This window comes from Guillardia theta (assembly GCF_000315625.1).
Source record: "Guillardia theta CCMP2712 unplaced genomic scaffold GUITHscaffold_12, whole genome shotgun sequence".
Lineage (NCBI taxonomy): Eukaryota > Cryptophyceae > Pyrenomonadales > Geminigeraceae > Guillardia > Guillardia theta.
Genome location: NW_005434662.1, coordinates 366,876 through 384,389, shown reverse-complemented (window position 1 = coordinate 384,389; position 17,514 = coordinate 366,876). Strand labels below are relative to the sequence as shown.

The 17,514-nt window shown below is 56.4% G+C and overlaps 4 protein-coding genes across 4 annotated transcripts in view; all 4 read right to left on the bottom strand.

Moving 5' to 3' along the window:
- Positions 1-862, bottom strand: part of GUITHDRAFT_103055 (hypothetical protein) — a gene marked incomplete at both ends in the record, with an annotated part of 1,624 nt that extends 762 nt beyond the window's left edge. Inside the window, 5 exons of the mRNA XM_005838057.1 lie at positions 133-187; positions 234-367; positions 420-608; positions 661-813; positions 859-862. Of these exons, the coding sequence (XP_005838114.1) occupies positions 133-187; positions 234-367; positions 420-608; positions 661-813; positions 859-862 (535 nt within the window). The remainder of the gene's footprint in view (positions 1-132; positions 188-233; positions 368-419; positions 609-660; positions 814-858) is intronic.
- Positions 863-2,399: 1,537 nt separating this feature from the next.
- On the bottom strand, positions 2,400-6,921 carry GUITHDRAFT_103054 (hypothetical protein; the record flags this gene model as incomplete). Its single annotated transcript, XM_005838056.1, has 14 exons — positions 2,400-2,519; positions 2,566-2,628; positions 2,679-2,780; positions 2,832-2,882; positions 2,926-3,005; positions 3,056-3,116; positions 3,189-3,258; positions 3,311-3,455; positions 3,502-3,924; positions 3,970-5,446; positions 5,499-5,813; positions 5,860-6,182; positions 6,230-6,447; positions 6,494-6,921. 14 exons carry the CDS (start codon positions 6,919-6,921, stop codon positions 2,400-2,402), a joined length of 3,876 nt encoding a protein of 1,291 aa, XP_005838113.1.
- A 1,116-nt stretch (positions 6,922-8,037) lies between these two features.
- Positions 8,038-14,627, bottom strand: GUITHDRAFT_103053 (hypothetical protein; the record flags this gene model as incomplete). Its single annotated transcript, XM_005838055.1, has 18 exons — positions 8,038-8,122; positions 8,310-8,368; positions 8,664-8,779; positions 8,959-9,040; positions 9,086-9,138; positions 9,188-9,259; positions 9,426-9,545; positions 9,826-12,149; positions 12,286-12,335; positions 12,594-12,659; positions 12,708-12,809; positions 13,027-13,137; positions 13,190-13,313; positions 13,367-13,491; positions 13,548-13,598; positions 13,646-14,327; positions 14,387-14,525; positions 14,570-14,627. 18 exons carry the CDS (start codon positions 14,625-14,627, stop codon positions 8,038-8,040), a joined length of 4,419 nt encoding a protein of 1,472 aa, XP_005838112.1.
- A 661-nt stretch (positions 14,628-15,288) lies between these two features.
- On the bottom strand, positions 15,289-17,316 carry GUITHDRAFT_103052 (hypothetical protein; the record flags this gene model as incomplete). Its single annotated transcript, XM_005838054.1, has 13 exons — positions 15,289-15,397; positions 15,458-15,603; positions 15,655-15,743; positions 15,797-15,851; positions 15,902-15,965; positions 16,017-16,079; positions 16,134-16,213; positions 16,273-16,367; positions 16,431-16,548; positions 16,600-16,734; positions 16,774-16,870; positions 17,099-17,247; positions 17,293-17,316. 13 exons carry the CDS (start codon positions 17,314-17,316, stop codon positions 15,289-15,291), a joined length of 1,224 nt encoding a protein of 407 aa, XP_005838111.1.
- Positions 17,317-17,514: the final 198 nt, after the last annotated feature.

Sequence of the window (17,514 nt, the reverse complement as noted above, 5' to 3'; positions counted from 1 at the left end):
GGAGGAGGCGCCAGGCGAAGAGCGGAAGGGAATCTTCGCTCCCTGATTATTTCAGGGCAGGGCGTTGATGCTCTGCCAGAAAATCTTCGCCCCCCCCCCCCCCCCCCCCCCCCCCGGGCCTCCTGGAAGAACCTTCATGGATTTGTCCGCACAGCATTGCGCTGCTTCCGTTTGTCAGCCTGACGACCTGACGCAGGGAATCATTCGCAAATTGACACATGAGGCAGACACACCCGCAGACCGACTCCCCGAACTTCCTGCAGCTTGATGCCAGTGCTGTAATTGTCTCGGTTCTCGGCAGAGACCGGCACTGTATCTGCCATCGTTTGCTGTATGCTCTGAGCTTTCTGTTGAATCTGGCTGTGAACTGACAGCATGTCAGCGCAACACCAGCAGCTCTCTCTCTTCACAATTCTCACCGGCCTGTGTCGTGCTCCTCGCAGACACCACAGGCTGTGTTGGGCTCCTCGTAGAGACTCCAGCCTGTGTTGCGCTCCTTATGGTACTCGCTGAAGACCCTGCGGACGTCGGCTGGTACTTGGGCAATGCAGGCCGGCGAGCCTGGTCGATCTGATTTTGATAGACAGGTCGACTGTACTGAGAAGACCCTTGAGAAGAAGCCGCGGTGAGTGAGAAGACCAAAAGGCACAGATATGTCACCTCTGCTAACGACGCTTCTTGTCTGCTGGTTGGACAACACTTGCTGCTGCTGTTGCTGCTGCTGCTGCTGCTGCTGTTGTTGCTGCTGCTGTTGCTGCTGCTGTTGCTGTTGCTGTTGCTGTTGCTGTTGCATCTGATTTGCATAAGGATTCGCTGTCAAGGGATTCAGATCCTTCACCCGCAAACATCTCCACTCACTCATGGTATAGGTAACTCTCTGATACTGCACCTGCGAGGCCTGTGCTTGAGCAGGAACCTGCACTCGCACATACTGTTGGCTCGGCCAACTCTGATTGGTCCAACCTGAAGAAACACATCTTCACTTCCCTCACCCTCTCCTCCCACATTTTCTCACTCTCTCGCTCTCTCGCTCTCCCTTTCTCCGTCTTTATTTCTCCCCCTCTCCAACTCCCCCTCCCCCTCACCAGCATTCATATTGGGGTAGGAATATTGCTGATATCCCCCGACGATGCTCACAGGTTGGTACTGCTGGTACATGGGATAACCTGCACAGTCTCGCTTGTCACGTCATCGCGTTACCATCCTGATGGAGGAGTACCTTGCCCTGTTACCATGGACTGCTGTGAGGAGAACAATCTCGTCAGCTCATTTTAACGACCCGATCATCTAGATCGTCTTCTTTCCTGCACTCCTGTACCCGGCTAATCATCAAAGTTCCACCCTTCTGGTCTAATGCTGGTTTCTATCCCTGTGAGCGACGAAGATGCCCGTAGACCGAGGATCTACTATGAGATTGGATGGAGGTACCAACGTTGCTAGTCAGCATATTTTGATTGATAACCTTCTACTCTTCTTCCTCATCGTCCTGAGAACATCTACATGCTTGTCGACTTCTTCTCATCTACCTCGCCTCAATCTCACGAGGAGCATGCGGTGGTTTCCACACATACGTTTTCATCTCTCCTCCCTCCTCCTCTCCCTCCTCCCCTTGCCTCCTCTCTTGCTTCTCTCCCTCTCCTCTCTCTCCCCTCCCTCCCTCCACCTCACCATTTTCGTCCTGTCGGCTACTGACGCAATGAACTACGATCTACCCCACCCCAACAATGCTTCCGTCACCCCTCAGAATTATTGACTACCGGTTATTGCCCATGTCTCTGACAGACAAATAACGGGTATCCGAGACACCCCTGATGGATATCACCCACCCCACAGTGACACCACCCCAGGGTAATAAGTCGTGCCGGGTGAATTTGAAAAAGAAACACCCAAGAAAAATGTGAAACTCTATGACGAGAGACTTGGCTGCGAACAAGCGGAGGACAGTGAGCTAGTGAGTGAGTGAGTGAGTGAGTGAGTGAGTGAGTGAGTGAGTGAGTGAGTGAGTGAGTGAGTGAGTGAGTGAGTGAGTGAGTGAGTGAGTGAGTGAGTGAGTGAGTGAGTGAGTGAGTGAGTGAGTGAGTGAGTGAGTGAGTGAGTGAGTGAGTGAGTGAGTGAGTGAGTGAGTGAGTGAGTGAGTGAGTGAGTGAGTGAGTGAGTGAGTGAGTGAGTGAGGGAGTGGAGGGAGTGAGTGAGTGATTGAGTGAGTGAGTGAGGGAGGGAGTGAGTGAGTGAGTGAGTGAGTGAGTGAGTGAGGGAGGGAGGGAGGGAGTGGAGGTAGTGGAGGAGTGGAGGGAGTGGAGGGAGAGCAGAGAGGAGAAGATTTACTAGCGCATGGGGCTGATTATTGACCAGTGATGTCTGCTCCAAGGGACTAGGTAGAAAAACATGCTCCAAGTATCCTAGAGGTGGGAAATGTTGATGGGAGTTTGCTCGTACGCGTCGATGTGGGAATTGAATCGTCTGACTGGTCGGATCGACTCGGGTCTCCTCTTCAGCCTCACAAGCTCTTTGCCTCCTCCCTGTCGACGGGCTGTAAGTCCAGCAGCTCCCAGCACGAAATTTCACCTCTTTACAGCAGATCGTGAGCTGCTCAGCCTCGTCGTCGTTGAGATACCAATCCAGACGACTCTGCCATGGACGTCACTGTTTGAAAGATCTGATGGAAGGAGATAAAACACCTCCAGCTCATGCTCGAAGTACTTCTGCCCTGCTGCTGTCAGCTCGAAGGGGGTCTGTAACGCGTATCTTGGCATCCTCCTGGGCTCCTCACCACGACACACCTGCGGTGAAGTCAGCGGGGTGGGAAGAGGAGGCGGGAGGGCAAGGCAGACATGCACTATGCTTCTCTCGCCGAAGAAGATGAACCCGTCGGGGGTGAGGAACTGCGTCACGTCAGCTCCACCAGTACCTCCACCCGCACCTCACCAGCAGCCCTCGCGCCTTGTGAGGGATCGACCGATGGGCGTCCAACGACCACGAGACCTTCATGACGGCACCTTGAGGACCTGCGGGGACAGTCGTCATGCTCTCCCGCTAGTGCGAGTGGGGGACCCACTGATTGTCCAGAGCCCGGCTGCTGTGCTCTTGTCGTAGGGGTAGCGAACCTTGGATCGATCCTGACAGATGATTAGAATGGGAGGAGGTCAAAGTTCCAGCTGGGCGGCTGCTGGTCGGGGGTCTCTTCTCACCTTGATCTCTATGATCAAACGAACCAGCATGTGGGCCATGAAGCAGACGCGGGGCCAGAAGTCTCCCCACCTGCGCAAGCTTGACAAGTTGGACAGGCTGCAGAGTGCAGCTGACCTCGCACAGGTGAAGATGGTTCTTGTAAACTCCCCCTGTTGAGATAGTCAGTGTCTGTCCTCCCTTGTCCTGGCACTTCACCCTCCACATCGGCTCCCCCTTCTCGGTCCGATCACGGGGCATAGCAGCGCCTGGAAGGAAGCGGAAAAACCCTGACAGCACGAATCAGGGGCAGGGAATGACTTGTACCTGACCCACCATCATCGCTATCATGGTACAACTCGATGACTGTGCCGTAGATCCGGTTCCGAAGGACAGTGTACCCATCTCCTCCTTGTCCTCTTCCCTGAACGATGTCCCAGACCTCCTGCGCAGTCATGGAGCTTACCCAGTCGTCTTCTGCTGAGCCTGAACCCTTGGGCATTTTCACAATCTCGTCCCCATGCGCATCCATCGGCTCGTCCGTCCTGTCAAGACCTGCTGCAGTCCCGCCAGCAGTACCGCCATGTTGAAAATGAGGGGGAGGGAACTCGTCGTTCACGTCTGGATCTTCTTGCTTGCCCATCGTCCATAGCAAGTCCCCGTCCCATTCTTGCTCCTCGTCTCCCCCCTCCCCAACGGTTTCATTGTCACTGTCTTGCAGACCAGTGAGATCGGCAGGCTGTAGCCATTCGGGTTTGACTGGTCAAGTGATCAAAAAAATGTTAACAGGCTGATGAAACATACTGGAATTATTTGAAATGACGGAGGTGGGTCGACTTGAAATCGATTCAAGCATTCCCATCGCATTCTTCAATGCTTGGTCCAAAGCAATTTTGGCGTCTAGATGCATCATGGTCATATATGGAGGAAACTTAAGAGTAGGAAACTTAAAAAACACGGAAAGAACCAACAGCCAGAATAAAAAACATATTCGGCAAGCATCAAGAACAACGGACACAAGCAAGTAAGGAACGACTGGTGCGAAGTTACCGATTTCAGCGTCGCTAGTAGCATTAGTGGCATTTGCAAACAACTTTTGGATGACGTCAGGAGTCCAAATATGCCCAGAAGTGTTCGAAGGCTTGGATTTCATCCCTTTGAGCAGGTCGTTGATGTTTGGCAGACTTCCAGATTGTTTCTTTTCTTTCCCAAGAATCTTCTGCAAGCTCAAGTCGTCTCCTTTCATTTTCGTCTTGTCAATCTTCTTCTTAAGCTCCACCAAGGGATCGACATCTGAAACTTTGTGGCCTAAAGAAATCTTTTCCTTGGGCTGAACTTTCTTGGTTTTGATCTGGAATGAGTCACTGGTTTCAGCTGAGTCCATGCGCAACGATTGAAGCTCGTTTTCTAGTCGCTCGATCTCATTGTCTAATGCAGAAAGATCGACCTCCTCCTCCTCCTCCTCCTCCTCTGTCCCATTCTTGGCAGGCCGTAGCGACTCGATCATGTTCACATGTTCTAGATCGATCTTTTGCTTTCGAGCTGCGAGCCTCCTGTTCTTGTGCGACTCCTCAACCAGCGCCTGCATGAGCTTCACCTGCGTGTCCAGCCGTCCTTGGATCGCAAGGCTAGTCATCGAGTTGTTGACTTTCTGAGAGAACAAGCTCGACTGCTGCTGCACGTCCTTACCGCCTACGACTGTCAGGTTGAGCTCGCTGGGATAATGAGTCTCTTGCAGCATCAGTTTGCTATCGTCTACATCTTTTAACGGCAGAACGTCATTGGCCTTCTCGTCTGCTCGTAGGAATGCCGCAGCCTGTTGGAGCAGCGAAGTTGAGAGCTTCTGATCCCTCTCCCTGCGCCTCTTCTCCCATTCCACCAGCTGCTCATTGCTGATGATCAGACCTGAGTGATACGCGTAGGGGGCCACGTCCACCGCCGACTTCTTCCAGACTGCAGTCTCGTTCAGCTCTGACCACTTGGCTGGCAGAGCCTCATGGGAGGCGTTGATTCTCAGCTGCAGCTTCTTCATGTAATCAGGGTCAAGGCTCTGACAGAGCTCGTTGAACTTCCCGACGCCCAGGAGCGTCTGGTCGATGTCGTCATCGTCGTACTCCAAGTATGCTTGCCTCCTTCGCTCCAGCAGGTTGAACCCTTCCACAATGTCTCCCACCAGCCTGTGGTCGACGAGCTCCAGCACGTACACCAGCTGATCAAGGGTGGCATTGAAGTGGTTGACAAGCATGTCGGTCGCAGCCTTCTCGTTCTCGGCGTGCCCTGCCTGCAAGCAAGATGTCACAAGGGGAGGGGAGGAGAGAAACAGGTTCCTGCACGAGCAAGCTTGTCGAGCGCTTCCACGTCTCCCTCTCCTTCTCCCTCTCGCGTAGCTTCATGTCCACGAGCTCTTGCAGAGAGACGTTTTCATATCGGAACTGAGTCATCGTCGTCGGGTCGTGGTAGTTCGTTTGGTAGAGGGGCTGGCTACCCTTGATTGGATGGAGGTAGGTAGCTGAAGGCTGAGAGAAATAATCGCCGAACTTATTGTAGTCCATCTCAGGATTTTCCTCCTTTTCCTCCTCCATCCCCTCCTTGATCCACGGGAACGCTTCTTCCAGCAGCTTATTCCCAGACGGTTTCAGGTTGTCGGGCTGGACGCGCTAGTCAGGTAGGAGCGGGTGGAGGTGAAGGGTTCACCTCTGCCTGCATCTTCTCGTTCTCTCTCTCCACAACCTCGTGCAGAGGCTCCAGCTCCCCGTCGTATCCTCTCAGCCCCGACCTTCCTTCTTGGAGCAAGTCTGCAATCTCGTTTCTCTCCTCTTCCCCTGCCCCCTCCTCCTCCTCCTCGCTCTCAACTTGGCGGTCAAACATCAGGTCATCTTGGAGGAGGTACTCTGCCATAGTCCCCAAAGACACCCACTCTATCCTAGAGTACTCCACCACCATCGCTTTCAGCGACCTGGCGGAAGTGAAGACGAAGCCTTCGGGCCGTAGGAACATCTCGTCCTCGGGGGAGCCCCCTTCAACCCTCATCAGGCAACATGACCCTCCACGCACGCATGCTCACCTGTGTTCCGCACCACGATGTTCCTCCACCTTTTCTCCGTATCATCCGCTTCCAGCTCGAAGATCCACGACCCGAACGTCATCCGTCCGTCCTCCTCGAAGCCCTGCACATCCAGTATCGGGACTCTCTTCACCTTGCCATCAACCACGAGGTTCCTTGCACTCAGGGACGGTGTGAACACAAAACCAGCGTCGTTGCCCAGGTATGAACGAACTTCTCTGTTCTTCGACTTCAGCTCTTGCCTCACACAAGAAAGAAGCTTACCCCTTCTTGCTGCACTGAAACGAGAACGACATGTGCCCTGCGTCCCTCAACAACTCGATCGTCGCCCCGGTCTTGACATTGTGTAGACTCACAAACTCTCTCTCCTCCCAGGGGCCCTCCCCGCTCCCATGCGTGAAACTCCAGTCGGAGATAGCGCTCCTGTCTGGAAGGATCTCCTCGTCGGAGTATGCGTCTTCACTGTCTCCCTTTTCGTTCATCTCCTTGATCAATCTCTCCTTCGCAGCAGCAAGGGATGGATATTCCGCGTCCTCGTCGCTCACTGTACCCCCTTGCAACCGCAGCACGCGCAGGGCAGACGTTCGACCATAGCGGCAACAGGGAGCTGCATGCCTCGCCTGAGATGGCAGATGCAGCTTGCAGACGCAGGTGGCTACGAAGAGGCTCAGGGCAAGGTTGATGCTCCTCATGATGGGTTGCTCTCCTCCTCCAGCAGAGCTCCTCCCTCCTCCCTCCTCCTCCTCCTCCTGTTCCCCCTCTCCTCCTAGCTGCTGGTCCCTGCTCTTGGTTGCCGCATGATCCGCCTCATCCCTGGAGGATGTCGTGCAGGACCCCACATCCCCTCACACACATTGAATATGAGGGGGATGAATCAGGGAATGAATGGTACCGGACATGTCCAGCGAGATTGAGATGCAGCGAGATAGCGGGAAGGAGGAGGAAGATGGAGGGCTCAGAGGAAGGGGAGGACAGGAGAGGAGAGGAACAGCGAGAAGATACAACAGGACAGAGAAAAAGAACAAGGGTTGTATGCGAGCACGGGAGGTAGCGATCGAAATGCAAGGCATGCGGGGGAGGGAGGATATATGCGAGCACTGGCGAGTCCGATCGCGATGCAAGGCATGCTGGGGGGAGCAACATGGTTGAGCTAGCACAGGGTTGATCGTCTACCGTGCATGTACATACACTTCTGCTTCTCTCGCATCATGTAGGTTGAAGTACAATGCTGCCAAGCTCGAGCAGTTTGAACATACACGAGGATGCTCGTTACAACTTCCATGAGGCGGTCCTGATCACTTCAGACCTGATAGATCGGCTCGACCTATCGAGCATTATCAGAATCCTGTGAACCTACTTGATTTGGTAGAGAGGAGGAGAGAGAAGAACATGTCAACCAGCGCTTTCTTCCTTCTTCTGCTTCAGTTGGAATGGCGACAATCGGTGGCTTGGGACGGGTATCACTTGAGGTCGCACAGAACTCTGTCTCCCATCCGGGATCATGCCAGTGATGATGCACATCCATGGAAGGTCCTGACTGAGCTCGACTTGACGAAGGAGGGTCGGACCCCTACTACAGGGATGACGTCGACGCTGCCGGCAATCCTGAAGGAAGAGGGAAGGGGCGCCGGTTCCGGCTCAGAGGCTGCTGCCGAGCAAGAGGAATCACTGCCGAGTCTGGTAGTATCCGATCCGGCCGGCTTCAAACGGTCAAAATCCTGGATGAATATGGGGCAATGAAGTTGACACTTGATGACGTTTCATGATGTCAAGGTCGAGTATAAGTTTGCTATGTACAAGTCACTCCATCACTCGCAGATGTTGTCGTCGATGCCGTCGCAGAGGGGAATGAAGGTCTGTCCATCCTGGCAGCTCGGCGCGCAGACGTAGCACCTGCGGCCCTGTGAGTCGCTCCTCTTCCTCTAGCGATACCCGACTTTGTGTTCCCCTCCCTGTAGTAGCCGGGCGCACAGAGGAAGAGAAGTCTAGCAAAGGAAATCGTCAGGAAGATCAGGAGGAGGGGGGTCAGGAGGAGCTGAAGGGGAGAGCTGGCGACTAGGAACAGAACCGCGCCGGTCACCTGTCGACTCGCGCTCTGTTGGCGATGTAGATCATGTTGACGCTTGTAGAACTGTCTGTCTGCGAACGCCGTCAAGAAGATGAATGAAGGGGAGGAGGGGCAGAGGGAGGAGGGAGGGAGGAAGGGAGGGAGGGAGGGAGGGAGGAGATGGGAGGGAAGGGAGGGAGGGAGGAGATGGGAGGGGAGGAGATGGGAGGGGAGGACTGGCTTACAAGAGCGATCGAATTGACGTGGTACGGAGTGGACAGGAGGGTAGTCACAATCTGAGTCTCTAAGTTCACCACCCGGATGTTCATGGCGTCATAGTCGGCAACGAAGAGCTCGTTGGTCTGCGGTGGGTGGTGACGTCAGCACCTCTGGAGCAGAGAGGGCCAAGGAGTTTACAGCGGAGGAGAGGGCGAGGCTGAAGGGAGAGAGGAAGCGAGCGAAGGTCCCCTTGCCGTCTTGCGTTCCCTGCTTCCACGCGTATCCTGCTGGGCGTCAGAGGTGAAGAGGAGGAAGAGGAGAGGAACAAGGGATGGAGTGGAATTAGGAGACGAGAAAACGAATGCGAGGTGGGGGAGGAGGAGGAGGAGGAGGAGGAGGAGGAGGAGGAGGAGGAGGAGGAGGAGGAGGAGGAGGAGGAGGAGGAGAAGGAGGCGGTATCTACCGGCAAGCGTCGAGACGTCCCTGGTGGAGATGCTCAGAGTACGGATGCGGTGGCTTCCACTATCTGCAATGTAGAGCTTGTCCTGCTAGCCCTTCAGCGCCTCCTAGCCCTCAGTCACTTGGCTCACCCCATCGAGGACTATGTCCCGAGGACTGTGGAACTCAGCGGAGGTCCCGACGCCTGCAAGGGCTCAAGTGAGAGGAGGCGACAGGAAACCTCTCGGCCTCACCGTCTACGAAGCCGTTGGCTCCTGATCCTGCAAGTGTTTGAACCTCCCCAGTGATGACGTTGACCATGCGAACTGTCAGGAAGTAGTGAGGTCACTTGCAGAGAGATCCGTTGATTCTCTCTGCTCCATCCCCTTTCCCTCCCCCATCTCCTTGTTTCCTCGTCTTGTACTCTGCTTCCCCTTTCACATTCTCTCCTCGCCGTCCTTGACCTCGACCTGCTCGTCTTGCTCGCTCTACCTCGATTGTTGTCGAGCAGGTAGAGAGTGCTCGAGCTCCCTGTGCTTGAACTCGCAGCCAGACCGATGGGCAACTCGAGTTGTGCTGTGCTCCGATTGCCATCGGCTGTCCCTGCAAACCCTGGGAGGCAGTCAAAGGCAAAGACAGGAGGTTGAGAGAGGAGAGAGGAAGAGAGAGGAGGAGAGAGGAGGAGAGAGGAGGAGAGAGGAGGAGAGAGGAGGAGAGGCAAGGGAGGGGGACAAGGGCAGAGAAGGTCACGCACGATGAACCTCTTAGAAAATTCTGGGTGGCAAATTGAGGGGGAGGAGAGGGAGGAGAGGTCAGGAGGGACAGTAGAGAGGAGAGGAGGACAGCAAGCACAGGGGAAGGGATACGGGGTTAGGGAGGAAAGTGGGTCCACCTGGCGTCCCAACTGGAAGTGTGGAGACGGTCGAGGAGGACAGGTCGAGCTGACGTAGTGCAAAGTTCATCGTGTCAGCGATGATCAGTGAGTTGCCGACTTTCAGCATGGCAGTGGGCATGTTGAAACATGCAGACGCGGCAGGGACGGCGACGTCGGAGGGCAGGCGGCCGCTCTGGCAGCCGGCATCTAGGAGGATGGCACCTGACTGGCGGTCGAACTTGAGTATCCTGTTCTGGCCCGGGAGGGAGTAGTAGAGCTCGGAGTCCGGAATCAGCTTGCCGGGCGCCGGTCCGCCGAAGGAGAGCCATGCTAGAGGGTTCCACAGCACTGCATCCTTTGAAACCTTCTGGAACTTGCACGCCAAGTTGTCGCAGGCCCTCAGGTCGTCGTTGGGCGGGCAGGCAGCCTGTCCCTCCCTCGGGGAGTACGTCTCAGGCCCGCAGGGCTGGCAGGTCCCGTTGCCAGGGAGCTGCTTGCTAGTGCCAGGAGGGCATGGGGAGCAGGAGGAGGTGAGGGAGGTGATGATGCCGGTGAAGCCCGGGATGCAGGTGCAGTTGAGGATGGAGGTGCTGCCGGTTGGGGAGCTGGAGTTGCCCGGGCAGTTGGTGCAGCCGAGGCGCTCCAGGTAAGTCCCAGCAGGGCAGGAGAGGTTCCCAGCAGAGGCAGGGCGGAAGCTGTAGGAAGGGAGGAGCGGGCTGATCTGGTCGATGACCTCTCCCTCCACTCTGCGCGTCTGCAGAGCGAAGGGCTCGAGCACGGTCATGTTGGCGACGCTCTTGAGGCCCAGAAGGGAGAAGGAGAGCAGCTGACCGTAGCTCACTTCCGGCCCCTGCCGGGTGATGACGATGCTCCTCCCCTCCGCCTGCAGCGTGAAGTCGCCGAGCAAGTCGCTCGTCTGCACGGTGAGGTAGTCCTCGAGGACGAACTGAGAGCTGACTGTGAGGTTCAGTATGGCACTAGCTGGGATCAGGTTCTCCAAGGAGGGCATCAGCTGGACGACAGCAGAAGCCTGCACGCGCTGGTCGAGGATGCTGACGTTGGCGGAGAGGCTGCCGGGTAGGAGGAGGAGGCCAGGGACGTCGAAAACCTCCGCAACAAGGCCGGAGGAGGAGAGGACGCGGAGCTCGAACGAGGTCCGGCCCGACCAGTGGCGGCACGTCAAGTTTGACAGGCTGAAGCTGAAGAGAGACCCGGCAGTAACGCTGACCGGGGCCGACAGGTTGAGCTGCACCTGATCAGCTGGGAGGGAGCCCCAGCTGAGCGCAAAGGGGCCAGAGTAGCTGGAGATGATGCCTCCCTCCAGCACCTTGAGGGTGTCGTTGACGGGGCTGACTCGAGATAGGTCAAAGTCGACGAACTTGACAACTAGGGTGTCAAACTGGTTCACGTTGGATGGGAGGGAGAACTCAACCACGCAGCCCACGAGGGACCCAGCTGTTGCCTCCTGGATGTCCTGAACCGAAGGCTCGAAGAACGTGAGGGAGACGTTCTGGACCGACAGCACTCGGACTATGTCGGTGGAGTTGACAGCCGGCAATCCGAGGCCGAGGAGGTTCCTGGCGGAGATGCGGAGGAGGAGGGGGAGCCTGGTCTGCAGCTGGCTGGTGTCGAAGGTGAGGTGGAGGGTGGTGTTGCTGACCTCCTCCTGCGCTATCAGCTGGGAGAAGGAGGGGTCCTGAGAGACCTTCACAAGATAGTCCTTGATGAAGGCTACGTCGGGCCCTCCCCCTCCCGTATCCTCCGGCAGCGTCCACGAGGCTGTCAGGGCCCAAGAGAACTTGTTCTCCAGCAGCTCTCCGAGCAAGCTCACCTGCTGTACCCGAGGAGCGGAAGGGAGGCCGACGAGGAGCCTAGTGACGGGGCTGCTGTAGCTCCCGTAGCCCGCGGCGTTCCTCGCTCTTACTCTGAAGGTATAGTTGCAGCCCTTGGTCACAGCAGGCAGGATGAAGCCCGTTGCTCCCTGTGCTGCCTCCCCTGTCACGTTGTCGCATCCTCCTTCTTCCGACGTTGCGAGGATGAAGTAGCTCAGGCTGACCTCCACCCCGTCGAGCCCATCATCTGCAGGTGCTGAGAAGTTTACAGCCACGACCAGGGAGGAGCCTGCGTCGCTGAGGACGGTGACGTTGCGGATGAACGGGGAGCTGGGCAGGCGCAGCGGCGTGATGGGGTCAGAGAGGGAGGAGAAGTTCCCAGCTCCCACTGGGTTGACAGCTCGGACTTGGACTCGAAGGGCTACCCCTGCCTCCAGGCCGTCCAGCAGAGTATTCGTCGTGTAGGCAACAGCCGAGGGCCAGCTGGCGTTAGAGAACTGAAGTTCGTATCTGGAGCAAGATGTCGTCAGTGGCAGCCTTCATCGGAGGGAGAGGGAGTGGATGGGCAGGGAGAGAGGGGAAGAGGCGGGAGGAGGTAGGGAGAGAGAGAAGGAGGATGAGGGGGATGAGAATGCAAGAAACTGACCTTATAACGAAATTCTCGTTGTTTGTGAATCCAGCTCCAGTGTCGGTCGGCTGCGTCCAAATCACTCGAACTGCTCTGTCTCCTTCAAGCACCAACGACGGAGTTGAAGGGACCTGGGGGACGCGCTCAGTGACGGAGAGACTTGGGAGGAGGGAGAAGGGAGGAGGGAGGGGGGAGGGGGGAGGGGAAGATATGACAGGAAAGGGAGCAGGAATGAGGCAGGAGGAGGGACGAAGGAAGGGAGGAGACAGGAGAGGTGAGGAAGGAGGAAGGAAAGTGACAACGAAAAGGAGGAGGGAGATTGCTACCCCTGGGAGGTCGATGACCGTCACGTTGAGCTCAGTGGACCATGTGCCATATTGCTCAGCAAGATTCTGCCGCACCCCAGTGTCAGCAGCGACGAGCGAGCACGTGCCTGCTACCTTTCCCCGCACAGCAAAGTGAACAATGTCTCCCTTCCTCGCGTCTTGGACGTAGAAGGTGTTGTTCTGCAAGCCCCCGGACAGGTTGAGGAGACCAACGCCCTGTTGGGTCGATGAGCAGGCGGGCAGAGAGAAGAACTGGAGAAGAAGGAGCAAAGGAGCAGAAGAGGATGGAAATGGAGGAGGGACGAGGAGGATGGAAATGGAGCAGGGACGAGGAGGATGGAAATGGAGCAGGGACGAGGAGGATGGAAATGGAGGAGGGACGAGGAGGGAGGAGGGAGGGGCAGGCAAGTGCACAAGGACATGAGAGGCAAACCGAGCTCAATGCGAGGGGCAGGGTGGTGGAGTAGTAGATCTGATAGAAGAAGCTCTGAGCAACTAAGTCAGAGAGCTCGACTCCTGGTCCGTAGCCCAAGTCAAGGGGAGCCTGAGAGGAGGAAGACGTCAGTTCAGTCTCCTCCCCTTCCATCGCACAGTACCTGCCAAGAGAAATTCACTGTCAAAGGAACTCGATACTGCATCGTCAGCCCCGGCGCCGAGGGAGGGACGAGCAGGCGGTAGGAGGCGGAGGAAAAGTTCCCGAAGCCGACGGGGTTCCGTGCTCTTGGGGGAGAATGGATCAGATCCTGTGGGGAGGGGCGCGAGCATGCTCGTACCTTGCCCGCACGTAGTACATCGTCCCTTCCTCCAGGTCAGCCGCGGTCCACAGCAGCGCTCCAGCGTCGTATGACGTGGGGAGCGCCTCGGAGAAGTTGTCGTAGAGGCTGACGTTGACCTCATACTGACAGCAAGGGTCAGCGTCTAGAAGCCGAAAAGGAGGGGGAGGAGCTGGCAGACCTCTAGGATCGGGATGTTGGTACTCAAGTCATCCCCAGTGTCGCTCGGAACCTGCCCAGCACCTCAGGACGCGGACCCAGTCACGTGAGGCAAGTCACGTGAGCTTTCACGGCCAGGTACGCCGACCCTCCCGTCCTCCCGCTGGCGAAGTCGAAGAGCACGGGGGAGGGAACGTCGATGACTCGCAGGCCGTTGCTGAGTGGACTCCAAAGGCCCGGGGATACCAGCGTCACGTTCTTGGCTACCCGCAAGCGCACAAACATCAGCGTTCCTTTGAGGTCAGGAAACGCGTAGCTCTTCTGCCCGCTCCCATCGTCCACGAAGCTCTCGTTGAGAACCAGGACTGGCGCCGACTTGATCCCTGCCGTCTCGTTCCCTGAAGTCTCGTTCCCTACCGTCTTCATGGCATACCACTCGATGTCGTAGATGACCTCCGGGACGTTGTAGAGCTCGGAGTCAGGAGGGAGCACGTAGTGGACAACGAGGTGGAACGGTATGCTCCAGGTCAGGCTGACGTTTTCCGGCGCATGAGGAGTGTTCAGCGCTTGGATCGGGTTCGGGACGAAGAAGGTCGTGTCGCCCCAAATCTCACCAGAGTACACTCCGTTGATGGCGAAGGTGTAGTTCACATCTTCGCGGAACGCGTTGAGAGGTTGACTGCTGGAGATGGGGACAAACTCTGATCCATCGATCCGCACACTCGTCAAGTTGTTACGGACATGGTACTTGTACTGGACTGCGTCTTGGAAACTGTCAACAAACTCGAGCGTGATCAAGTAACTGCACGATAAAGTCAAGGGCAAGATCAGATCATGTCAGCAGCGCTCGAGCAAGCTCACTAGTCAAGCTCGTCGACTCGCTCTGGTTGCGTCCAATCCAGGGTGAAGAGGAGAGGTCCTGAGATACGAACAGAAGCTGTCTGAATCTGTCGGGACTGGGAGAAGTCAATGTCTAGGGCATCCGTCGATGCAAGGAAGACTGGAGCCATGTCAGCTCAAGCGAGCATCACAGGCATAAAGTACCTTCAAGGAGGATGAAGAGGAGAGTTTTCAGGCTTTGGATGTATCGATCGTGAGTCATACTGCTCCTATGCTTCTACTTCCTACTTACTGCTCAGCCCGACAACCATGTCTTCAATCCGATTCATCGCTGTGTCACTCCATGGCAGCGATGTTCACTCAACCTGTCTTCTTTCCTGCTAGCTCCTTCCCTCTCCTCCGCTCTGCACCGCTCTCCTCTCAACTCTCTCCTCATCTTCCTTCTCCGTCCATGCCAAGCGTCATTCCCCTACCCCAATATTTCTTGGCGCGCAATGCAAGAACTATCACCGTCTACCTTCTGGAACCATCGGGCTTAAAAGTATGGTAGGGTACATAACCCCACCCCACTGGGTTTCACTTGTCAATCACATTTCACCCGAAGAGCTCGCCTCAGATTCGTAACCCCGTTTCACTGAGTCACAGGGGGGGCCAACTCACTGAGTCAGTTGCGAGCCCATAGGCGAGGCCCGCAAGCAACTAGCCGGTCAGCGGCCTCCGTGGGTGCCAGAACATCGAGTCAAGCCTCAGTCAGTGGTCGGAGGCTCGGCCCGGGAGACACACGGTCACACCGTTGCTGCAGATCGTGACTGGCCGCTGACGTGGACTCCGACCCAGGGGCCCCCGCGAGCTTCCTAAACTTGAAGGGCCGATGGTTTTGTTTCGCCCCATACAGAGATGAGGCAAGTCATGTTCATGGTTATTTATTGAGTTGGCTGAGACCTGAGTGACTTCTCGGCGATGGGCTGCAGCAGGTGGAGCAGCGATGAGATCATTGCCCGCATATCTTTCAGCTCGTTCTCCATGGAGGTCCTGGGCGGCAAAGTCAGCTCAGCATGATGCTCGCAACCAGCTGAGAGCCTCCTCCCTTACATTCTCTTCTCCAGGTTGGTGAAGTTCGCCATACTCGGGTAGTCATCCATCTCACTTGTGATCTCGCTGGCGGCGTGCAAGCTGCTGTCATTCTGCACGCCCAGATCCTTGTCGACATTTTGATTCGCATCAGCTTCCATGGCAGTCTGCTCAGCTCCACTCTCAACTGTCGTCTCACGCTCGAGCTCCCCACACACCTGCTGGGATTCTCGTGGGCCCCACTTAGACCGGGAGTGCCTTGACTTCCTCTCTGCATACACCTCCAAGAACCCCGACCCGAGGATACCTGCCCACCTTGGCATCACGCGAAATCATCGGGAGAGGAAATGATCAACTGACCGGCAGGCATCGCAAACAAGCCAACTCCGAGCACGGACGCTAACGAGCCCAGCATCTACTTACTGCAGTGAGAACAGGGAGAAGAAGGCTTTTCTGCACTGGCACCTTCCCCATCCAAGTGATCGGAACGACGTCACCGTAGCCGACGGTAGAGAGGCAGGAGATACACCTGAGCATAACCCTCACCTACTACAAACGAACTAGCCCGTCGCTAGCTTACCACCAGAGTGCGTTGGGGATGTTTGGAAACATCTCAGGGTTGGCGTCTCCTTCCAGCACGTACCTGCAGCACCATCATTCTTGGATGGAGAGCCTTCGGTGAGGCAAGAGAGCGCACATAAAACTTCCGATGAGGAGGATGAGAATCATGGACCCGAAGAAAGTCACCATTAGCTCCTCTTGCTTCTTGCTCGCCACCTGGACGGCGCGTGAGGGGAGAAGTTGTCAGCTTTTCGTGCAGGAAAGACGCAGTCAACCTCGATCAGGATGTGCATGGCTTTCAAGGGCCGCTTCCACCGGAAGACGGTGATGATTCGGAGGAGACGTATCGTTCGAAAGACGTAGGAGGAGCCTGCGCAAGACGTGAGGAAGGCTCGGCGAGAGCGGTTCAGCTCAGCAGGGAGGGATCGAGAACCGTGCGTGTCGTGCTCAGAGACGAGGATATCGATGTAGAAAGGTATGAGGGAGAACAAGTCTATCAGAGACATCGGCTGCCGCATCCACTTCACCCTCCCAAACACCGGGCTCCTGAACTGCATCACCACCTTCAGCCCAGCAGTACACGAGGAGGATCAACGGCTTACCCGCACGTCCTCTACACAACTCCATACACGCAGGACGTACTCGGTCGTGAAGATCACAAGAAGTACCACCAAGGTCCTGTCCCTGAACACTCCCCAGCTCAGTGCGAACTGGCAGACGTCGTCCACCGCAGTGTCCTACGGAGCTGGTCAACGGAAGAGAAACAGAGTCTTCACCGCCCGATACGTTCTCATGAGCTTTGCAGATCTCCTTGCTGCATTTTCCCCGGTGCTTGCAGCAATCTCTCCAGCAATGGCTCTCGGGGTGCGTGACCTGCGGAAGCAGCGTCACGAGCTCTCCTGCATGGCAAGAGTTCCTGGCCTCCAGGTTGTTGAAGGAGTCAACGATGGATATCATCAGGCATGACATGATGCAGAGCAGCAGGAAGCCCTCGAGGATCTGCCCCAGCCTCCTCAGGTACGGTCGTCTGCCAAGGACAGTCAGAGTCTAGGAGGTCAGAAGAAACGTGGCATGAGGCGCTAGAGGAGGTGGGAGACTTACATGTAGAGCTCCTCGTCCTCCTTCACAAAGATCGTCTCCCACACAATCTCCCTCAGGAACTTGATCGGTCTCTTCGGACGGATGACCTCCATCTGTTCCATGTCGACATTCCTGTTATCTAGCACCAGTGGCTCTCTGAAGTTTGTTTCCTGCAGATCTGTCAACACCATGCATCACGCTCTCAATCGGCGCACCCTGGGAGCATGATTCGATGCCATGTGAACTGCGAGCAAGCTCGTGCTGAGGGAGAGCTCTTGGATGGTCAGTTGGGATCAAGCGTCAGGGCATGGAGGAAGCTCGGGATACAGTCAGCAAGGGAGGGAGGGAGGGAGGGAGGGAGGGAGCGCGGTGGCGTAGGTCTGAAGGGAACAGGAACAGTTCGGGGAAGATATGGGGCAGGGAAGCAGGAATGCAGG